Genomic DNA, 16,747 nt, shown 5'->3' with positions numbered 1-16,747 from the left:
ACAAAGCAAGTAACATACCTTCTTAAAGAGATAGACTTTTATGACTCAGGACAATTTGAAGTATGAGAGCTGAAATACAACTATTTTTTTCCCCAAATGACTAAACCTATTCACAACATTTATATTTCTTGAGTGAGGCTACTCTTACAATACTAATCTTTACTCTAGCTAGGATATAGCAATCAGCTAGGATACAGGAGTGAAGTATTAAACTTTACTTTTTCCAAAAGGCTAGTGCTTATTATGTTCTAAAATAACTTCTTAAATATGCTGATTTCCCTCTCAAATGAGATGTCATTTTCATGCCCACTGATTTCAAGAGAGCTCCCCTCTTCTCTGCAATATAACTTGAGACATTTCTGAACTTGCCCACATTTTTAAACACTATGCTTTTAAGAATACATCCCCATGTTATTCACCTGTCAACTTCACTTTATTACTCTTTTCCAGACTCTAACCAGCTTCCTGTATATCTTCAAGAACCATAGAATCATGTTTAAGGTTCCAAAAGAATTCCTCTTAGAATGGAATTAACTAAGACCAAACCAATATAAACATGTATACAACTAGAAAAAAACATGTGGAAAACTATTTTTAAACCACGGAAAACAGCACCAGAAGAATCAAGTTGAGGGAAGGGGGAGAGAAAGGGAAAGGAGGTGCTTCGAGCCCCATTTGATAAAACACTTATCTAGCATACAAAAGGATTCAATCCATTTGTGTAGTGGCACACATCTGTAATTCCTACACTCAGGAAGTTCAGAATTCAAGGTCAATCTTGTTCTATACAATAAACCTGGTATATGCGAGACCCAGTACTCAAGTCCTAGTTGGAACAATATGCCAGGTTTTAAAGGAGAGGTAGTAAGAAGGCTTTCTTCTATGGAAACTTTCAGCTTTGTAAGATGAAGTTCCAAGATAGTATCTGCAAAAGAATCCTTATGCAATGAACTATACATATAAAACTGATGAATTATTTCACATGTATTAAGTACTTTACCACAATTCAAACAAATCTTTCTCCAAAAAAATAAAGTATACCAAGCATGGCAATGACAAATTGTTTAAAAGTGAAAGGGAAAAAAAAAAATCTCAGGAAAAAAGGAGAGGTTGTTTCTTGAGGTTCATGTTCTCTCTCTAATTTTTTGTTTTTAACTCTAATAAAGGGATGGGGCGCTCTGTGAAGAACTTGTTTCCATGCAAGAAAAGCCTTGGGTTCAATCACACAGACACAAAAACAATCTGGAAGAATTATCTAAATTGAATTAAACACAATATTACAAAACATGTTAAGAAAAATATTAGTTAAAACTTAGAAAGCTATTTATATTGACATTTAAGTATCACAAAAACTTGCCTGGCATAAGTAAACAACATAAAGTAACTAAAAATTGCCAGATATGGTGGCACACACCTTTAGTCCCAGCACTCAGGAGGCAGAGGCAGGCAGATCTGAGTTCAAAGCCAACCTAGTTTTTTGGGTGTTTTTTTTTTGTTTGTTTTTCGAGACAGGGTTTCTCTATGTAGCCCTGGCTGTCCTGGAACTCACTCTGTAGACCAGGCTGGCCTCAAACTCAGAAATCCGCCTGCCTCTGCCTCCCAAGTGCTGGGATTAAAGGCGTGCGCCACCACTGCCCGGCAAGGTCAACCTGGTTTACAAAGCAAGGACAGCAAGGGATACACAGAGAAACTCTGTCTCAAAAAAAAAAGTAATAATACGTGTCGAAAAACCAATAGATAGATAGATAGATAGATAGATAGATAGATAGATAGATAGATAAAATAATATCTAAAAATTAAACAGGACAGGATATAGCTTAGTGATAGAACACTTGTCTAGCATGCACAAAGCTCTGGACTCAGCCACAAGGAATAGAAGCTGAACTATTTATAACTGTTTTGTTTGTGCTTTGGCTTTCCTGGTGGCTGAATCCAGAGCCTTTGTCCTACAGGTAAAAGCAACAGGACCATTTAGTGCATGAGCAGAATCTACTAAATCTTGTGTATGTAGTTTTTGTTGCTTAAAATGGCTCTTTCTCCTCTACACCAGGCTAGACAAAAGTTACAGGATGAAATAACCCTGTAAGTCACAGATTCACATCAGTCATCAATTATGCTTCTAAGATGACTATCATGATAGTATATATAAATCAGACAGTTGCCCAAAAGTATAATTCACTGCTGACTCATTTACTAGATATGCCACTATGGTGCTCTTAGTGGCCTGACTTCTCACTGACATGTACATTATTGAGGTTTTCCTTCTTGGTCTATTCTACCAACCTATTGGATAAAATCTTACCAACACTAAGAGCCAAATTAAGTAGATGGCTCGAATGGTAACTGTGCTCACTGTGCAAACATGAAAATCAAAGTTCAGATTCTTAGTACCCATATAAAAAGCCAGGTAAGGGTAACCTCACTACTGGGGAGACAAGAGACAAAGAGATCTATTCCTAGGGTTTGCTAACCAACCAATCAAATCTCTTTAAAAAAAAAAATGGTGAAGAGCAACTGAAAAAGATACACAATGTTGACCTCTAACCTGCAGATGCATATGCACAGGTACTTACACAAACATGTACACACTCACACAACACATACACAAGTCAACACAAGAAGGTATATGGGCAGAATGCTCCAAGGAAGAAAACTGAAATGGCCACAATTTTCTGATGTTGCTGAGCTACTTGAATGTCCAATACTCTCCAGCCCTGTTTTTACTATTAATAAACTCATTGTAAAACTTCGTATTAGTACACAACATTCAGGACTGTCACATAAGCTATTTTTAGCTTCCTACATTGACTCTAATTTAACAGTAATGTTTCAAAGATTACTTTGAAAACACACTTTACATTTAAATGTTTCACATTAGTAAATGTAAACAGATTTTCAGCTCTATCTAACAAGGTCTATATTCACCTTTGTAAAATGTTATCAGTGGCACTTGACTCCACACACACTGACGGCAGAAGCAAATAAATAAAGGTCTTGAGAAAGAGCAAGGAGGATTGTAGACCTATCTGGGACTGACAGGGTTAAGATAGTAGCAAGATCAAATCTAAGAAGTGAAGGAGAAGAAACAATGTTGCTTCGAAATGGCTAGAGATACAGCTCAATGTTAGAGTGCTTGCCTAGCATCTGCAAAGGCCTAGGTGCTATCCTTAGCATAGTGGCCTGAAACCTTATCTCAGTGGAAGCATGTACATTCTTGAAGTTTTCCTTACTGGATTAATATGTATGAAATCTTACGAACATTAAGAGGCAATATTAAGCATACTGTACCATCTTCTAGGTTTTTTGTTTGTTTGTTTTGGTTTGGTTTTCTTTTGGTTTCTCGAGACAGGGTTTCTCTGTGTAGCCCTGGCTGTCCTGGAACTCACTCTGTAGACCAGGCTGGCCTCAAACTCAGAAATCCGCCTGCCTCTGCCTCCCAAGTGCTGGGATTAAAGGAGTGGGCCACCACCGCCTGGCGCATCTTCTAGTTTTTAACCCCTATAATTTGCATTTAAAATTTGCAAAGATATAAGACTCACATGTCACAATCTAACAATAAATTTAGTAATAAAATATAAGTTATAATTAATTCTACTGTGATCATAAAGACACATACATTAATTTAATTTATATATATAAATAAAAATTAGAAACACAGATTACTTAATCCTTATTAGTAAGCTCATCAAACTGGGACTGGGCTTCTGCTACTATAAGTACACTAGTGCTCACCAGAAATCTCTTATCAAAAACCAGATGGCCTGGGCCCCATTGGACACCCAGGAAAGCGATGGAAGCAACCTCCTTAGAGATCTGCCAGATAAAGCCTCAATGGTGGTAACATTTGGGGGAAAAAAATGGAAAAAAAAGTAGAGATATCAAAAAATAGAGATATCAAAATTCAAGTTATCCTAATAAAAGGCAGCAAATTTCAACAAAGACTATGTGAAACTGAGTACTAGTACTATGGTGCTCTGGTATATGTAGTGACCCAAGCTGGAGTCATTTGAGAAGAGGGAACCTTAACTAAGAAAATGCACCTACCAGAGTAGCCTAGCCTATGGCACATTTTTTTCTTTTTTCTTTTTCTTTTTTTAGAGGGGACTTGGGGGTAGAAGGAAGGGTTAAAACAGAGTTCTCTTCAAACTCAAGAGATTTCATCTGCCTCTGCTTTCAGAGAACTCGGATTAAAGGCATGAGTCACCATTTGGGCTGGTGCATTTGCTCAGTGGATAGTATGGGAGGGTTCAGATCACTATGGGAAATGTCATCCCCGGAAATAGAGGTCCTGGGGATATAAGAAAGCAGGCTGAGCAAGCCAGTAAGGAGTATTTCTCCACGGTTCCTGCCTTGACTTCTGTGGATAAGCTATAAAATGAAGCAACCCTTTCTCCAAGTTGATTTTGGGTATGGTGTTTATCACAGCAATGGAAATCCAACTAAGAACACTAGACTTAACATTTTCTTTTAAGTAACCATTCTTTCAAGCCCATTTTACTATTTATCTTTACAGGCCAACTAGATAAGAATATACATTACTAACTACATCGACATTAACAAGTCATACATCTATGTTAGATATTCAAAAAACATTTAACTATATCTGTCAAAAATCACAGCAGATAAAGGCTAGTGATCTGAGTTCAATGCCTGGGAACTCATGTAAAAAAGGAGAGAGAGAATGGACTCCAAGACACAGCTGTCTTTTATCTCCACACAAAACACTGTGCTAGCTAGCCCATGTGCATATACACACAAAAATAATATTATTTTAAAAGACTACTCAATAAAACATACTCAGTGTGAACCTGATTCCGTTATGTTCCATATATGAGTTAGATACCTCTCAGATGCTCAGGTAATATAAAGATATTTAAATTAGGAAGAAGAGCTACACTTTGTAACCAAATACCCACACTATTTACCTTCTGTGTTACTGCCTGCGGGCTCAGGGGTGATTCTCCCATCATCAGTGTTTGTGTTCTCATTCGAATAAATTGCACGTTCATCTTCTCTATTTTCCGGCCAGGGTGGAACTTCATCTGCATCTGGTGAATAGCTACAGGCATTTTCGCTCTTGTTGAAGTATCTTTGTAGCCACCCTGGTACAATATTCTTAACAGATTCTGTAACCCGGCTAAGAATGCCCTGTTGGAGAAAAACATACATAAGACTATATTAGAAAATTTATCCTAAGTACTGACAGAAAGTCATGCCAAGCAAAACACACAAGTGTTTCCAACAAAATTCACTGAGATTCAGTTTGTAATGGTATGACACTATACTGTTTTTAATGAACCATCAACTAACCAAGATCTAGATTAGTAATAGGCATTACATGTTTTCATCCTTCTGTATCTTAGTACATTAAAAGGCACACTATAAACCATTTCAACAATTATTTTGTGTCACATTCTTTAAGGAAGACAAAAGAGCTAGAAATACGTGGAAGCAAAGATAAGGAGAGAGGGGAGCTAATTAAAGGACTGAGATTTTCGGGTTTAAAAAAAAAGCTAGAGGGGGCTGGAGAGATGGCTCAGTGGTTAAGAGCACTGACTGCACTTCCAGAGGTCCTGAGTTCAAATCCCAGCAACCACATGGTGGCTCACAACCATCTGTAATGAGATCTGATGCCCTCTTCTGGTGTGTCTGAAGACAGCTACAGTGTATTCATATATAATAAATAAATAAATCTTAAAAAAAAAAAAAAAAAAGCTAGAAATATAGTTAACACAGCTGGTAGAGTGCTTGCTTCTCAAGCTTGAGGCCTTAGGTTTAGATTCTTCAGCACTACAAAAGTTAAAAAAAATAATAATTAAGCCAAGAAGACTATAAGAAATGCCCTACAAAATAGGAAAGATAACAAGTCCAACATAAATCAAACTCAAGAAATAACCTAAGACCTCTTTCTGGTGATAAATTTTATATTATAAAATCTTTCCTTAGCCGGGCAGTGGTGGCGCACGCCTGTAATCCCAGCACTTGGGAGGCAGAGGCAGGCGGATTTCTGAGTTCGAGGCCAGCCTGATCTACAGAGTGAGTTCCAGGACTGCCAGGGCTATACAGAGAAACTTTGTCTCAAAAAACCAAAAAAAAAAAAAAGAAAAAAGAAAAAAAAACCACTTTCCTTTAAAAATCGGAAGAATTAGCTTTATCGTGACAAAACTAAAGGAAAAAACATATTTGGTGTAATGTTGCATCTCACAATCACTGCCGCTGCAGTGGGAATCTGGGCACTCTTCTAAGTAGTCAACTGGTCTAAGTGGTCTAAGTAGTCAACGGAATACTCAAAAATCACTTTATGTAATGAGAATAAGGCACTTTATGAAGAGTCGGGAACATAGCCCAATCTCCAGTTCCATAAGAAAACCAAGGCATGGATGAAGACAAAACAATGCAATGCCACTGAGTAGCATCCCCAAGATACAAGAATGTCTGTGTGTATTCAAATGGAGTAATAAATAGCACGAGCCATGGCATCCTGGAACCTATGGCAGAACTTGAATTCTCTAAGAACATCTGCCTACTATTGCCCACTGGAACAACAACAAATATCAAATAAAATAACATGAACGTACTTCTCAAGGTATCACAGAAACATGTGCTGGTAATTCTACTAATAAGGGAAAGAGCTAGCACAAGCAAGCTGGGGTATAGTACTCAATTTCAGGCATAAATTTTACTCATGAAGCAGCATTAATTAGGCTTCAGAGAATCACAGAAAGGAAAAGAGGGCTTTGCAGATTCAAAAAGAAATTAAAGTCAAGGCATAATATATAATTCTACGTTGGAAGCAAGTCCAAAACAATTACGGCTTTAAAATTTCTGTCAAAAGACGGTCCTGAAACAGATTCGTGAATTGAACCAAAGGCAATTGCTTTATTTGGAAAGGTATAAGTAACAATTGATAAGTATAACATAAAATTATTCTCCTATGTGTTCTCCAAGTGAAAATACAGATCTATATAGTAAACTATCAAACATATTAAAGCCAATGGTTCTAGACTATTCATTCTAAAGAACACAAATTTCATTGTTTCCCTTTTCTTATATCTCAATACATAGTATTAATTACTTTAGAGAATTAACTATGGGTCTAAACCTAATGTTTATAAAGCTGACAGAGTAACAGCTAACACCCTCCTCCTATTGCAAAAGACTTAAAAAGTGCTTACAAAATAAACTATACTATGCTTAGAAATTGCATTTTGTCTCACCAAGTCACACATATAGCACCTCCTCAATGATCAAAAAACAAAACTGAAAGCCAGCCAGGCAGTAACGGTGTACATTTTTAATCTCAGCACTTGGGAGGCAAAGGCAAATGGATCTCTTCTGAGTTTAAGCCCAGCCTAGTCAGCTCCAGGACAACCAGGGCACATAGGAAACCCTGCCTCGGAAAACACACCACACAACACACACATACAACACACACACACACACAGGGAAGGGAGGGTTAACCAACATATCTAACCTCAGCACAAGACTCACAGTGAATGACAGCTCAAAGAATAAAAGAGTATAATGCAGACTGACCTGAAGCCATTAAAACTTACAACCTTAAATTTCAGCAACCAAACATAACACTTACGTTGAATGACTGCAAGTCATGAAGAAAAAACTGAACTCTGGTCTAACATGTTCTAACTACAGCCTTTAGCTACAGGATGAGCAAAGACCTCCAGTCCTCCACAATGCTGCTAAAGCATGAACTTTCAAGGCAGGGCTGGTTTAAGCCCTCCTCCCCCCAAGTGATTGATACATGATTAAGTTAGAGAACCACTCTATTTGAAGGGATCAGGAACTCAGTTGCATATCACAGGAAATTAAGATACATTTTAGAACCAGGTAGTGGATGTGATGGTGGTGGTGGCTGAAAAAAGTGGCGGCAGAGCACACCTTCAGTCCCACTGGTTGAGTGGCAGAAGCAAGCGAACCTCTGTGAGCTCCAGGCCAGTCTGGTCTACAGATCAAGTTCCAGGACATAGAGAAACCCTGTCTTGAAAAAACAGAAAACAAAGAACAACAACAAAAAAAATCGTACACAAACCAAGATACATTACAGGAAAAGCCCCTCCTATAGTACGCAAATATAATCATACATATTTCAAAACCTTACACGTCAACTGTCAGCTACTAATGAAAAGCTGAGAATAAAGATCAGGAGCTAGACTCCAGCCTGGGCTCCCTGAGATCTGAGAGAAGTGGGAAAAGGATGAAAGAAACAAGAGAAAAAAAATTCTTAAGGAGGAAAAAGGCTCCATGTCAAAAAGAGTTCTTCAGGTCTTCATAGAAGTGGATCAAACTTGATGGAAGAATGCCTTACAAGCTGGACATGGTGGTGCACACCATAATCCTAGCATAAGGATGGAAGAGGAAGGGCCACAGTTGAAGGACAGGAAAGGCTACAGAGTAAAGATGATTTAGAATTTTAAAAAAAAAAAAGTTAAATTACAAAAAAAGAGAGAAAACACAAATCAAAGACTAAAGACTTCATGTAACTCCTACTTAAAATCAACTTCTACACTAAACAAGAAGGAAAGTTTTTCTTCAGAACACCTCTGGAACTTCCAGCCTAGGGCAATCACTCCTTTCTATATATGGAGTGGTGCCCTTGCTTCCATGAGGTGGCCTCCAAGGGCACATACTACACACATGGTACACAGACATACATGGAAAATGAAGATGGAGAATTACAGACCAGCCTAAGCTACATAAGACCCTTAAGAAGAGAGTTAGGAAAAGAAGAAACTTCTCTACGTTTTCACTGAGAAGTTTCCCTAGAAAGAAACATACAATGTGGCAGCAATGCTTTAAAATTTAAAAAAAAAAAAAAAAAACACTAAAATTGCAAAGAACCACTACCCAAATGCATGAAATATAAGTTTCAATAAAAAAACACATAAGTATTTACTGGATTTAAGACTTCCAGCTTTATCGATTTTTTTTTCTTTTTTTGAGGCAGGATTTCTCTGTATAGCCCTGGCTGTCCTCAAACTCAGAAATCTGCCTGCCTCTGCCTCCCAAGTGCTGGGACTAAAGGCATGCACCACCACTGCCCAGCCAGCTTTATCGACTTTAACAAGTTCTACTGTTATGTATATTTCTTCCCCTCAAAGACATGAAAAAACATCTTAAAGCAGAGTAAACAGAACCACCCTCTACAGTGATTGATGACAAAGCCAACTAAATAAAAAAGCCCCCCATGCAAAATTTACAGTGCAATAAAAATAGAACTGTGATTTAATCTGTGGCACTACAAGCAAGGTCTACACACTAAGTAACTAAAAATAATAAAGTTTAGTTGAAGATGAAAGGAGAAAATTCTCAAAATTAAACTGTAAATCCACTAGATTTTCTTGCCTCAAGAATTAGTTTCTTCATTTGGCAAAAGATACTAAAATAGGTATCCAATCCCATATACAAATGGTTATTCACAGCAGTGGTTAACATAGTATGTCAAATTCTATTTAACCTTAGTTCACAAGAGACTGGGGGTGGAGAAGAGAACGATTTATCCTATACTCACTTTCTTTTCACCAGAAGGCAACTTCTCAAATTGGCCAACTCCTCAGTCCTACTTCACACACAAGTCTCTTCTCCAGGTGAGTATCTTGTTTCTCTACTCCATTATACTTAAGTTCACTCAACTCCCTTCACATTATCCTTACTAAACAGCATTCCATTCAACAATCTTTCATAAGCAGCTAAGTCCAGCACCAGTTTTATATCTACCAGGCCTTACTCTTCCAAAATACTCCACCATTTTGATTTCCACTAATCCTTTCAGAATCCTGTATTACATTAATACCTCACTCTGACCTGAGTCTTCCTCCAGGACCCTTCATCTTCTTACTCACTTAGTATCTGTGCAGTCACTACTAGATCTCCCTTTCCCCACCCCGTTTTTGTCAGTCTTTTTTTTAAGTTGCCTCACTGCAATAGCAATAATCTGAAATTAAGCTACAAATCTCAGGCACCGCCATATTTTATAAACTGTTATGCTTACCCTATGTGCCCAGTCCAAGTTCTCCAGTCACTTAAAAATATTTTTCTGCCTAAAGAATTAAATACTCCCAAGTAGCCTATTTTCATCCTCTTCAAAACTTAACACACTGGCTGGGCCTGGTAACATTCATATCTTGTTAAATCTAGCACTCCCAGCACTCAGGAGGCTGAGGTAGAAAGATCTAAAGATCAAGACCAGCTTGGGCTACATAGTGAGTTCAAGCCAGATTAGGCTATAGGAAGTCCTTGCCTCAAAAGTAAAAATAAGGGCCTGGAGAGATGGCTCGTGTTTAAGAGTACTTGCTGTTTTTCAGAAGTCTCAAGTTCAGTTTCCAGCAGTCTGTCAGGATGCTCACAACTGCCTGTAACTCTAGCTCCAGAGGCTGATACCTTCTTGTGGCCTTCACTGGCACCAGCACACACACACACACACACACACACACACACACACACACACACACACACACACACAGATTCATACAAGAAAATAGTAGCTGGGCAGTGGTGGCACACACCTTTAATCCCAGCACTTGGGAGGCAGAGAGGCAGGGTGTATTTCTGAGTTCAAGGCCAGCCTGGTCTACAGAGTGAGTTCCAGGACAGCCAGGGCTACACAGAGAAATCCTGTCTCAAAAAAGACAAAAAATGAAAAACAAAACAAAAAAAAAGAAAATAGCAAAAGAGAGCCTTTTGAAAAAATAATAAAAACTACTTAAACATAACCCATTAAAAGTCAATAGCAGTTAAACCCTTTTAAGAGCTATCGCATATCTCACATTTCAATACTGAGACTAAGAATTTCTCAAACCACACTATGAAAAAGATAAAGCACAATCAAATAAATAGAAATATTTATAGGAGAGAAAAGTGTTCTATTACCCTTTTTCTTATAATAAATTCTGTCTGACATCAAGGCTGCAAATATACTTTCCTGCTTTTTAAGCACAGACAGAATTCCAGTTCAAGGCCAGACTAGCTAGGGATATATTAAAGGAAGCTTATATCAGAAATATAAAAATTGAAAATACAGAATTATTACAATGTTCCCAATATCCTGCACTTAGTAAGATGGCTATCTTTAGTGGTATCTGACCAAAGACTTCATTTTACTTCAAGCTACACACTTGTATCATTAGGACTTTCCAGGAAACGGAGACATAAATGGAGCTTTTTTGTTGTCATATTAAAAACCTGGTAAGGAAAAGTGATAAGTGGTAAGATAGCATGCTGAGATTTCTCACCTCAAGAAAGACAGACATCAGACAGACAGACAGACAGACTCCACTTTCTATCAGTCAATTCAGAACTTTTCTACCTACATACTTAAATGACTGGTACTTCTCAAGAAAAAGTCCTTTAAGAAGTTGTGATAAAGTTAGACTTTTGTTAAATTTTGGGATAAAGTTTTGGTACTAGAAAGGTTTTCTAGTTTGGGACTAAGGTAATCTACTACCCTTTTACAAAACAGGATGACTGACAGCCTATCCTTCCTCACTTGAAGTCAGTGACCACATTCGACTCTTTAACAAGGTAGGGAAGGGGAGGAATCCCTCATCCATTACTAAGTAGTTCAGATCACTTTAGTTTGACTTTCACTTGGTAAATAATCAAAGACCTTATGTTTAGTATCAATTTGGAAACCAAATTGATTTTTGAGTAACCAGAGGGGAAAAAAAACCCTGCTAATTCTAAAAGACAGAAAAATGCATAGACCACTTAAAAATGTTAAAGTCAATGTTCTATTTAATCACGACTTCATGTGAGTTCTACTATACCATCTGAGACATTTTTTTTTGTCATTTAACTCTTAATAATCTTCCATTTACAGATGACAAAATTAAGCAGAATTTTTCATCATTTAACTCTTCAGGCAGAACAGGGATTCAAGCATTCTGATTTTATCATAATGTTTTTAAAAACAATTATTTCTACTTCTATATCAACCAAAAGCATTAAGCATCTGGGATATGAAGAATAAAATCATTTAGTATCTGGAATGAATAAAATATTGAGAAATATTACTCTTTTCAAAGCTGAGAATACTCTTTAATCATCAAATGTTATACAGGACACACTTGTTTGTGTCAAAAAAAATCATAAAATACCAAAATAAAAAGTATCCTATCTCATAGACAAACTCAGGTGACTGTGACCCAATCTAGCCTTTGATCTGGTCTTAAAGCTAAATGGTTTTAACATTTGCCAAAGATCCTTCAAAAAAAAAATTGCAGCCACAGTGCCTCAAAATAGCTGTTTCTTAATAAATAAAAAGGACTCATCAACCCTTGATCCAAAATATTGGTGAAAGGGGAATTCCTCTCCTTCCTCAGTTTTTTAAACAGTTGAATGTAGTCAGTGACTTAAACCAGGATGATGAGACTATCAGCCATCCAGTTTCTGTAAGGATGAAAGGTGGATTCCCTTAGCTCCAAGCCAGAAAATCACCAAAAGGGAGGGACAAAAGCAAAAGGGTCCGTCTCACCAGGAGGTGGCAACAAATTCTTCCTGAAGTAAGTTTTGCTCAAGAGTTCAAGTGTTTTGTGGTGGCTATTAGGGAAAGCAACCAGTTTACCCTCCCGGCCTTGCTACACACAATGGAAATGGGAAAGGAGACTCAACCGAAGAAAATAACTCCCAACTAGAAAATAAGCATTTTTAAAAATATCTGGGTTAATAAGCAAGAGATTTAAGCAGGAAGGTCTCAGGTTTAAGGCCAGCCTGAGCCACACAGAAGGACCCTGTCAAAACAAAACAAACAAGCTAAAAAGTAACTGGTTAATGAGGTAGGTGAATATAACCACCTTACATTGTTCAGTTGCTTCTACACTTCTTGAGACCGCTTCATTCTACAGTTCAGACTAGCCTGGGGTCACTATGAAGCCCAGGCTGGCTTCAAATTTCAAATTCCCTTGCCTCAGCCTCTTAGCAAACTGTGATTTCGGGTGTGTACCTCTAAACCCAGCTATGTCTATCTGTAACTGTCACTCCCTTTATTTAGTTGATCAAGACAGTATCTTTCTAGCTCCACAACTTCAAGCAAGGTTTTTTTGAGACAGGGTTTCTCTGTGTAGCCCTGGCTGTCCTGGAACTCACTCTGTAGATCAGGCTGGCCTCGAACTCAGAAATCCGCCTGCCTCTGCCTCCCAAGTGCTGGGATTAAAGGCGTGCGACACCACTGCCCAGATCTTTTTTTTTTTTTTTAAGTTAAAAGTAGAAAAATGTTAAAGTTGGGGCTGGAGATGGCTCAGTGGTTAAGAGCACTGACTGCTCTCCCAGAGGTCTGAGTTCAATTCCCAGCAACCACAGGGTGGCTCACAACCATCTGCAGTGGGGTCTGATACTCTCTTCTGGTTTGTCTGAAGAGAGCAATGGTGTACTTATATACATTAAATAATAAATAAATGAATAAATCATTTTTTAAAAAAAGAAAAATGCTAAAGTTTAGACATTTCCCAGAAGACCTAAACCAGAAGTCAAAACAGGAAGTCAGAAGTCAACTGAACATGATACAGGAGTCACAGGTACTGACTGGGTGACTACAGTAGCTCTTTGGCCTGACATTTGCTGTCCTGCATCCACCAAAAAGTGCCAGGCTGCTTACTCTTACTCTAACCTTCTACTCCACAACCAAAGGCTTCATTCTGCCAAGAGGCCCTGGACACTTATCAAACATTAGTATGAAACATGCCATGTCATGAAGCGCCTTGATATATCCAAGATGATGACTCAGCAGCTGCTGCAAAACAACCAGTTGACAAGCTCTGCTAGTAGAGGACAATGACATCCACTAAGTTCCAGGTAAGACTAGTTACTTTAAGACAGAAACAAACTGAGCTGAATTCTTTTATATAACCCTAAATACTTTTCTTTGGTCAATTCTGCAAAAACTAAATAGGCTAATCAAGAAAGAGTTATCGTTAATTCCACTTAACGATAAAGTTAAGATCTATTTACTTTTTAAATTAAATTGACTGAGGCAAGAAGCTAATATTTTACATGTCTTAATTACTGAGCTCTAAAACCTTACAGACTGAAACCTCTATCAGCTCTCAAACACTTTGGGTTTTAGATGAATGCACTTCTCTCAATTTTTTTTTTAATCTAAATACTTTTTTTGGTTTTTCGACACAGAGTTTCTCTGTGTAGCCCTAGCTGGCCTCGAACTCAGAAATCTGCCTGCCTCTGCCTCCCAAATGCATGTGCCACTACTGCCTGGCTATCTAAATACATTTTAAAATAAGCTGTGATTATACTTCGGCTTCTTTCTAAACTCTATCCAAGCTATCCATTTCTCTGCTCAAATTGTTTTCATTTTCCTTTAACAAGCATTCAGAGGTGATTCGTTACTCTTAGGAAAAAAGTATGTTTGTCTTAATGTCCACTGTACAGTATTAGGTAAAGTAAAATGGCCAGGCTTGTGACCTGATTTTAATCTAAAATCTGCTTTCGAATACCCCTGACTCCTGAGCATTCTGTACACATCTAGGGAAAATGGTAATATGCCAAGGTTTCCAATCGAGGACAAATAACTTCTTAGTACATATACCACAGCTTTTACTATTCAAAATTTCCCTATCTTTACTTTTTAAAATCTCACAAGTGATATAATTTAACATTTACCTAGCAAAACGCTAAGTAGCCAGAATTTTAAAAAGTCTACATTTAAGAGTAAGCAACAATTTATTAGCCCTTCTTCAATAAGCTTAAAATACACACTTCCTACTATAGTCTATGAGATACTGTAAAGTGGCTTTATTAAAGTGGATTTTTAACATTTTAATTCTCACAATTTTGGGGGTGGGGGGGTTTCGAGACAGGGTTTCTCTGTGTAGTCCTGGCTGTCCTGGAACTCACTCTGTAGACCAGGCTGGCCTCGAACTCAGAAATCCGCCTGCCTCTGCCTCCCAAGTGCTGGGATTACAGGCGTGTGCCACCACCGCCCGGCTCTCACAATTTTTAATAAATGAAAATTTTCTCTGAACCAAGCATCTCATTTACGACATGGATCGACTTTTTTTTTTTTTTTTTATAAACACTCCAAAGGCGGCACGGTGGCTTAACTATAAGGTTACCAACACTCCCGGTGAGCCCAAAATATCTTAAACTTCTAGAAAACACCCAGTATTAAAAATATTTGGTGTATAAGATCTGAGCTGAAAACTGGTCAACTGTAGAGAGTGGCTGATTCTGGTCTTCAGAATACAGAGCGGGGTAGAGAGAAGAGAAGGAAGAATCGCGCATCAGAGACCAGACGTAAGAGCGGCGAGGGACTTTCAAAAACGCCTCAGCGCCACATAGCTATAACTCAGTTAAGAGAGGAAAGGATGAGAAGCCAAACCAGTGTGTGTTCGGATCTCGAAAAGCCAAGCAAGCAGACGAGGGGACCGAACTACCATTAATGATTTAATGCGGCTAAAACAGAATTATTCCACGATCCAAATAACAGCGCCCCCTCCCCAAGTGTCTCCGGGCCCAGGTGGCAGATTAACCTCCCCACGCGTTCTGAACCCGGGAACACTAGAAAGAAAAAGCCTGCCAGCGGATGGGCCTGTTGCCACATCTCTCCCTTGTTCCCTCACGAGGTCGTGAGTAATACCATCAAACCCCCAAAACCCGCCAAAAAACATGCCCGAGTATCCGAAGCCTGGAATTTCTTTTCCCGCCCTGCGCCCGCCGGGGAAAGCCCTTGGGCGGGAGGGCTGAGAGAGGCCGCTCGTATCCCACGTGTGCGCCGCCAGGCCGGGCCAGGCTCTACCCACTTCCCGTCGCCACCCCGGCCCTACCTCAGGCCCTCTGGTCCCCTCCACGTGGGGCGCCGGGGCCTCGCACCGCCCCCCACAGCGGCCCCCCGGAGCCGCCCAGTCGCGGCGTGCGGGTCCCGTACCTGGTGTTGGGGTCGCCCCTGCTGGTAAGGCTTCACCGGCCCCTGGTGGCAACGACGCGTCCGGATCTTGCCGCCGCCGCCCCCTCCTATGCCTCCGGCTCCTGAGGCCATGGCGGAGCCTGGGCGGCCTCCCACTACCGCTCCCGGGCGGGAGAGGCAGAGGCGGCGGCCTGAGGGCCTCCCCCGCCCGGCCCTAGGCGACACACAGACACAGCGAGAACCGCGAGGGAGCGAGCGGGAACTGAGAGTGCGCGCGGCGAGGAAGGCGGTGGCGGCTGAGGCCCCCGAGCTGGCTGAGGACCGCCGGCAGCGTGCGGACCCCCGCGTCTGTGTTTGTCACCGTCTCTATGGAGATCTCCCGCCGAGGCCGGCGCGAGCAGCTCCGGGCGCCGCTGAGGCCTAGCTCGACCGCCCGCTGCTGGAGGCTCCTCTTCAGCCGCCCTGGCCGTCGCTGCCGCAGTCCAGGCCGCCGGCGCCGCCCGCCAACCCCTCCCCTGTGCGCGCTGCGCCCGCCCCGCCGCCGCCGCCGTCGTCCCTGCAGTCGTCGTCGCCGCCGCTCTTGCGCCTATTACCGCTGTTGAGACCGCCACCGCGGTCGCGAGCCAGAACACCGTCACTCCTCGGCGACCGACGCGTCTGCATCATCACGCTGCGACGGTGTGGGGGGATGGGCAAAGGAAGGAAGGGTTGGCCGAGCCCGCGCTCTCTTGTCCCGCGTGCCTCTGGGAAATATAGTTTTTCGGGCAAGAACGCGGTCTCGGAAAGGCAGGCTGTCGCGGAAGGACACCCGTGGAGCTCCGCAGAGGCACAAAGCCCGGGTCATTTGGCGGCAGTTGGCTGCTTGTTTAGATTCAG

General features: G+C 40.4%; 1 protein-coding gene across 1 annotated transcript in view; it reads right to left on the bottom strand.

Moving 5' to 3' along the window:
- Positions 1–16,373, bottom strand: part of Nup153 (nucleoporin 153) — a 54,086-nt gene extending 37,713 nt beyond the window's left edge. Inside the window, exons 1-2 of the mRNA XM_028763297.1 lie at positions 15,893–16,373; positions 4,926–5,148 (exon numbers count right to left, since the gene is read on the bottom strand). Coding sequence (XP_028619130.1) covers positions 4,926–5,148; positions 15,893–16,003 — 334 coding nt within the window. The 5' untranslated portion in view covers positions 16,004–16,373. The remainder of the gene's footprint in view (positions 1–4,925; positions 5,149–15,892) is intronic.
- Positions 16,374–16,747: the final 374 nt, after the last annotated feature.

Source organism: Grammomys surdaster, unplaced genomic scaffold (assembly GCF_004785775.1).
Source record: "Grammomys surdaster isolate TR1022 unplaced genomic scaffold, NIH_TR_1.0 137, whole genome shotgun sequence".
NCBI lineage: Eukaryota > Metazoa > Chordata > Mammalia > Rodentia > Muridae > Grammomys > Grammomys surdaster.
This window is presented reverse-complemented; position numbering and strand designations above follow the sequence as displayed.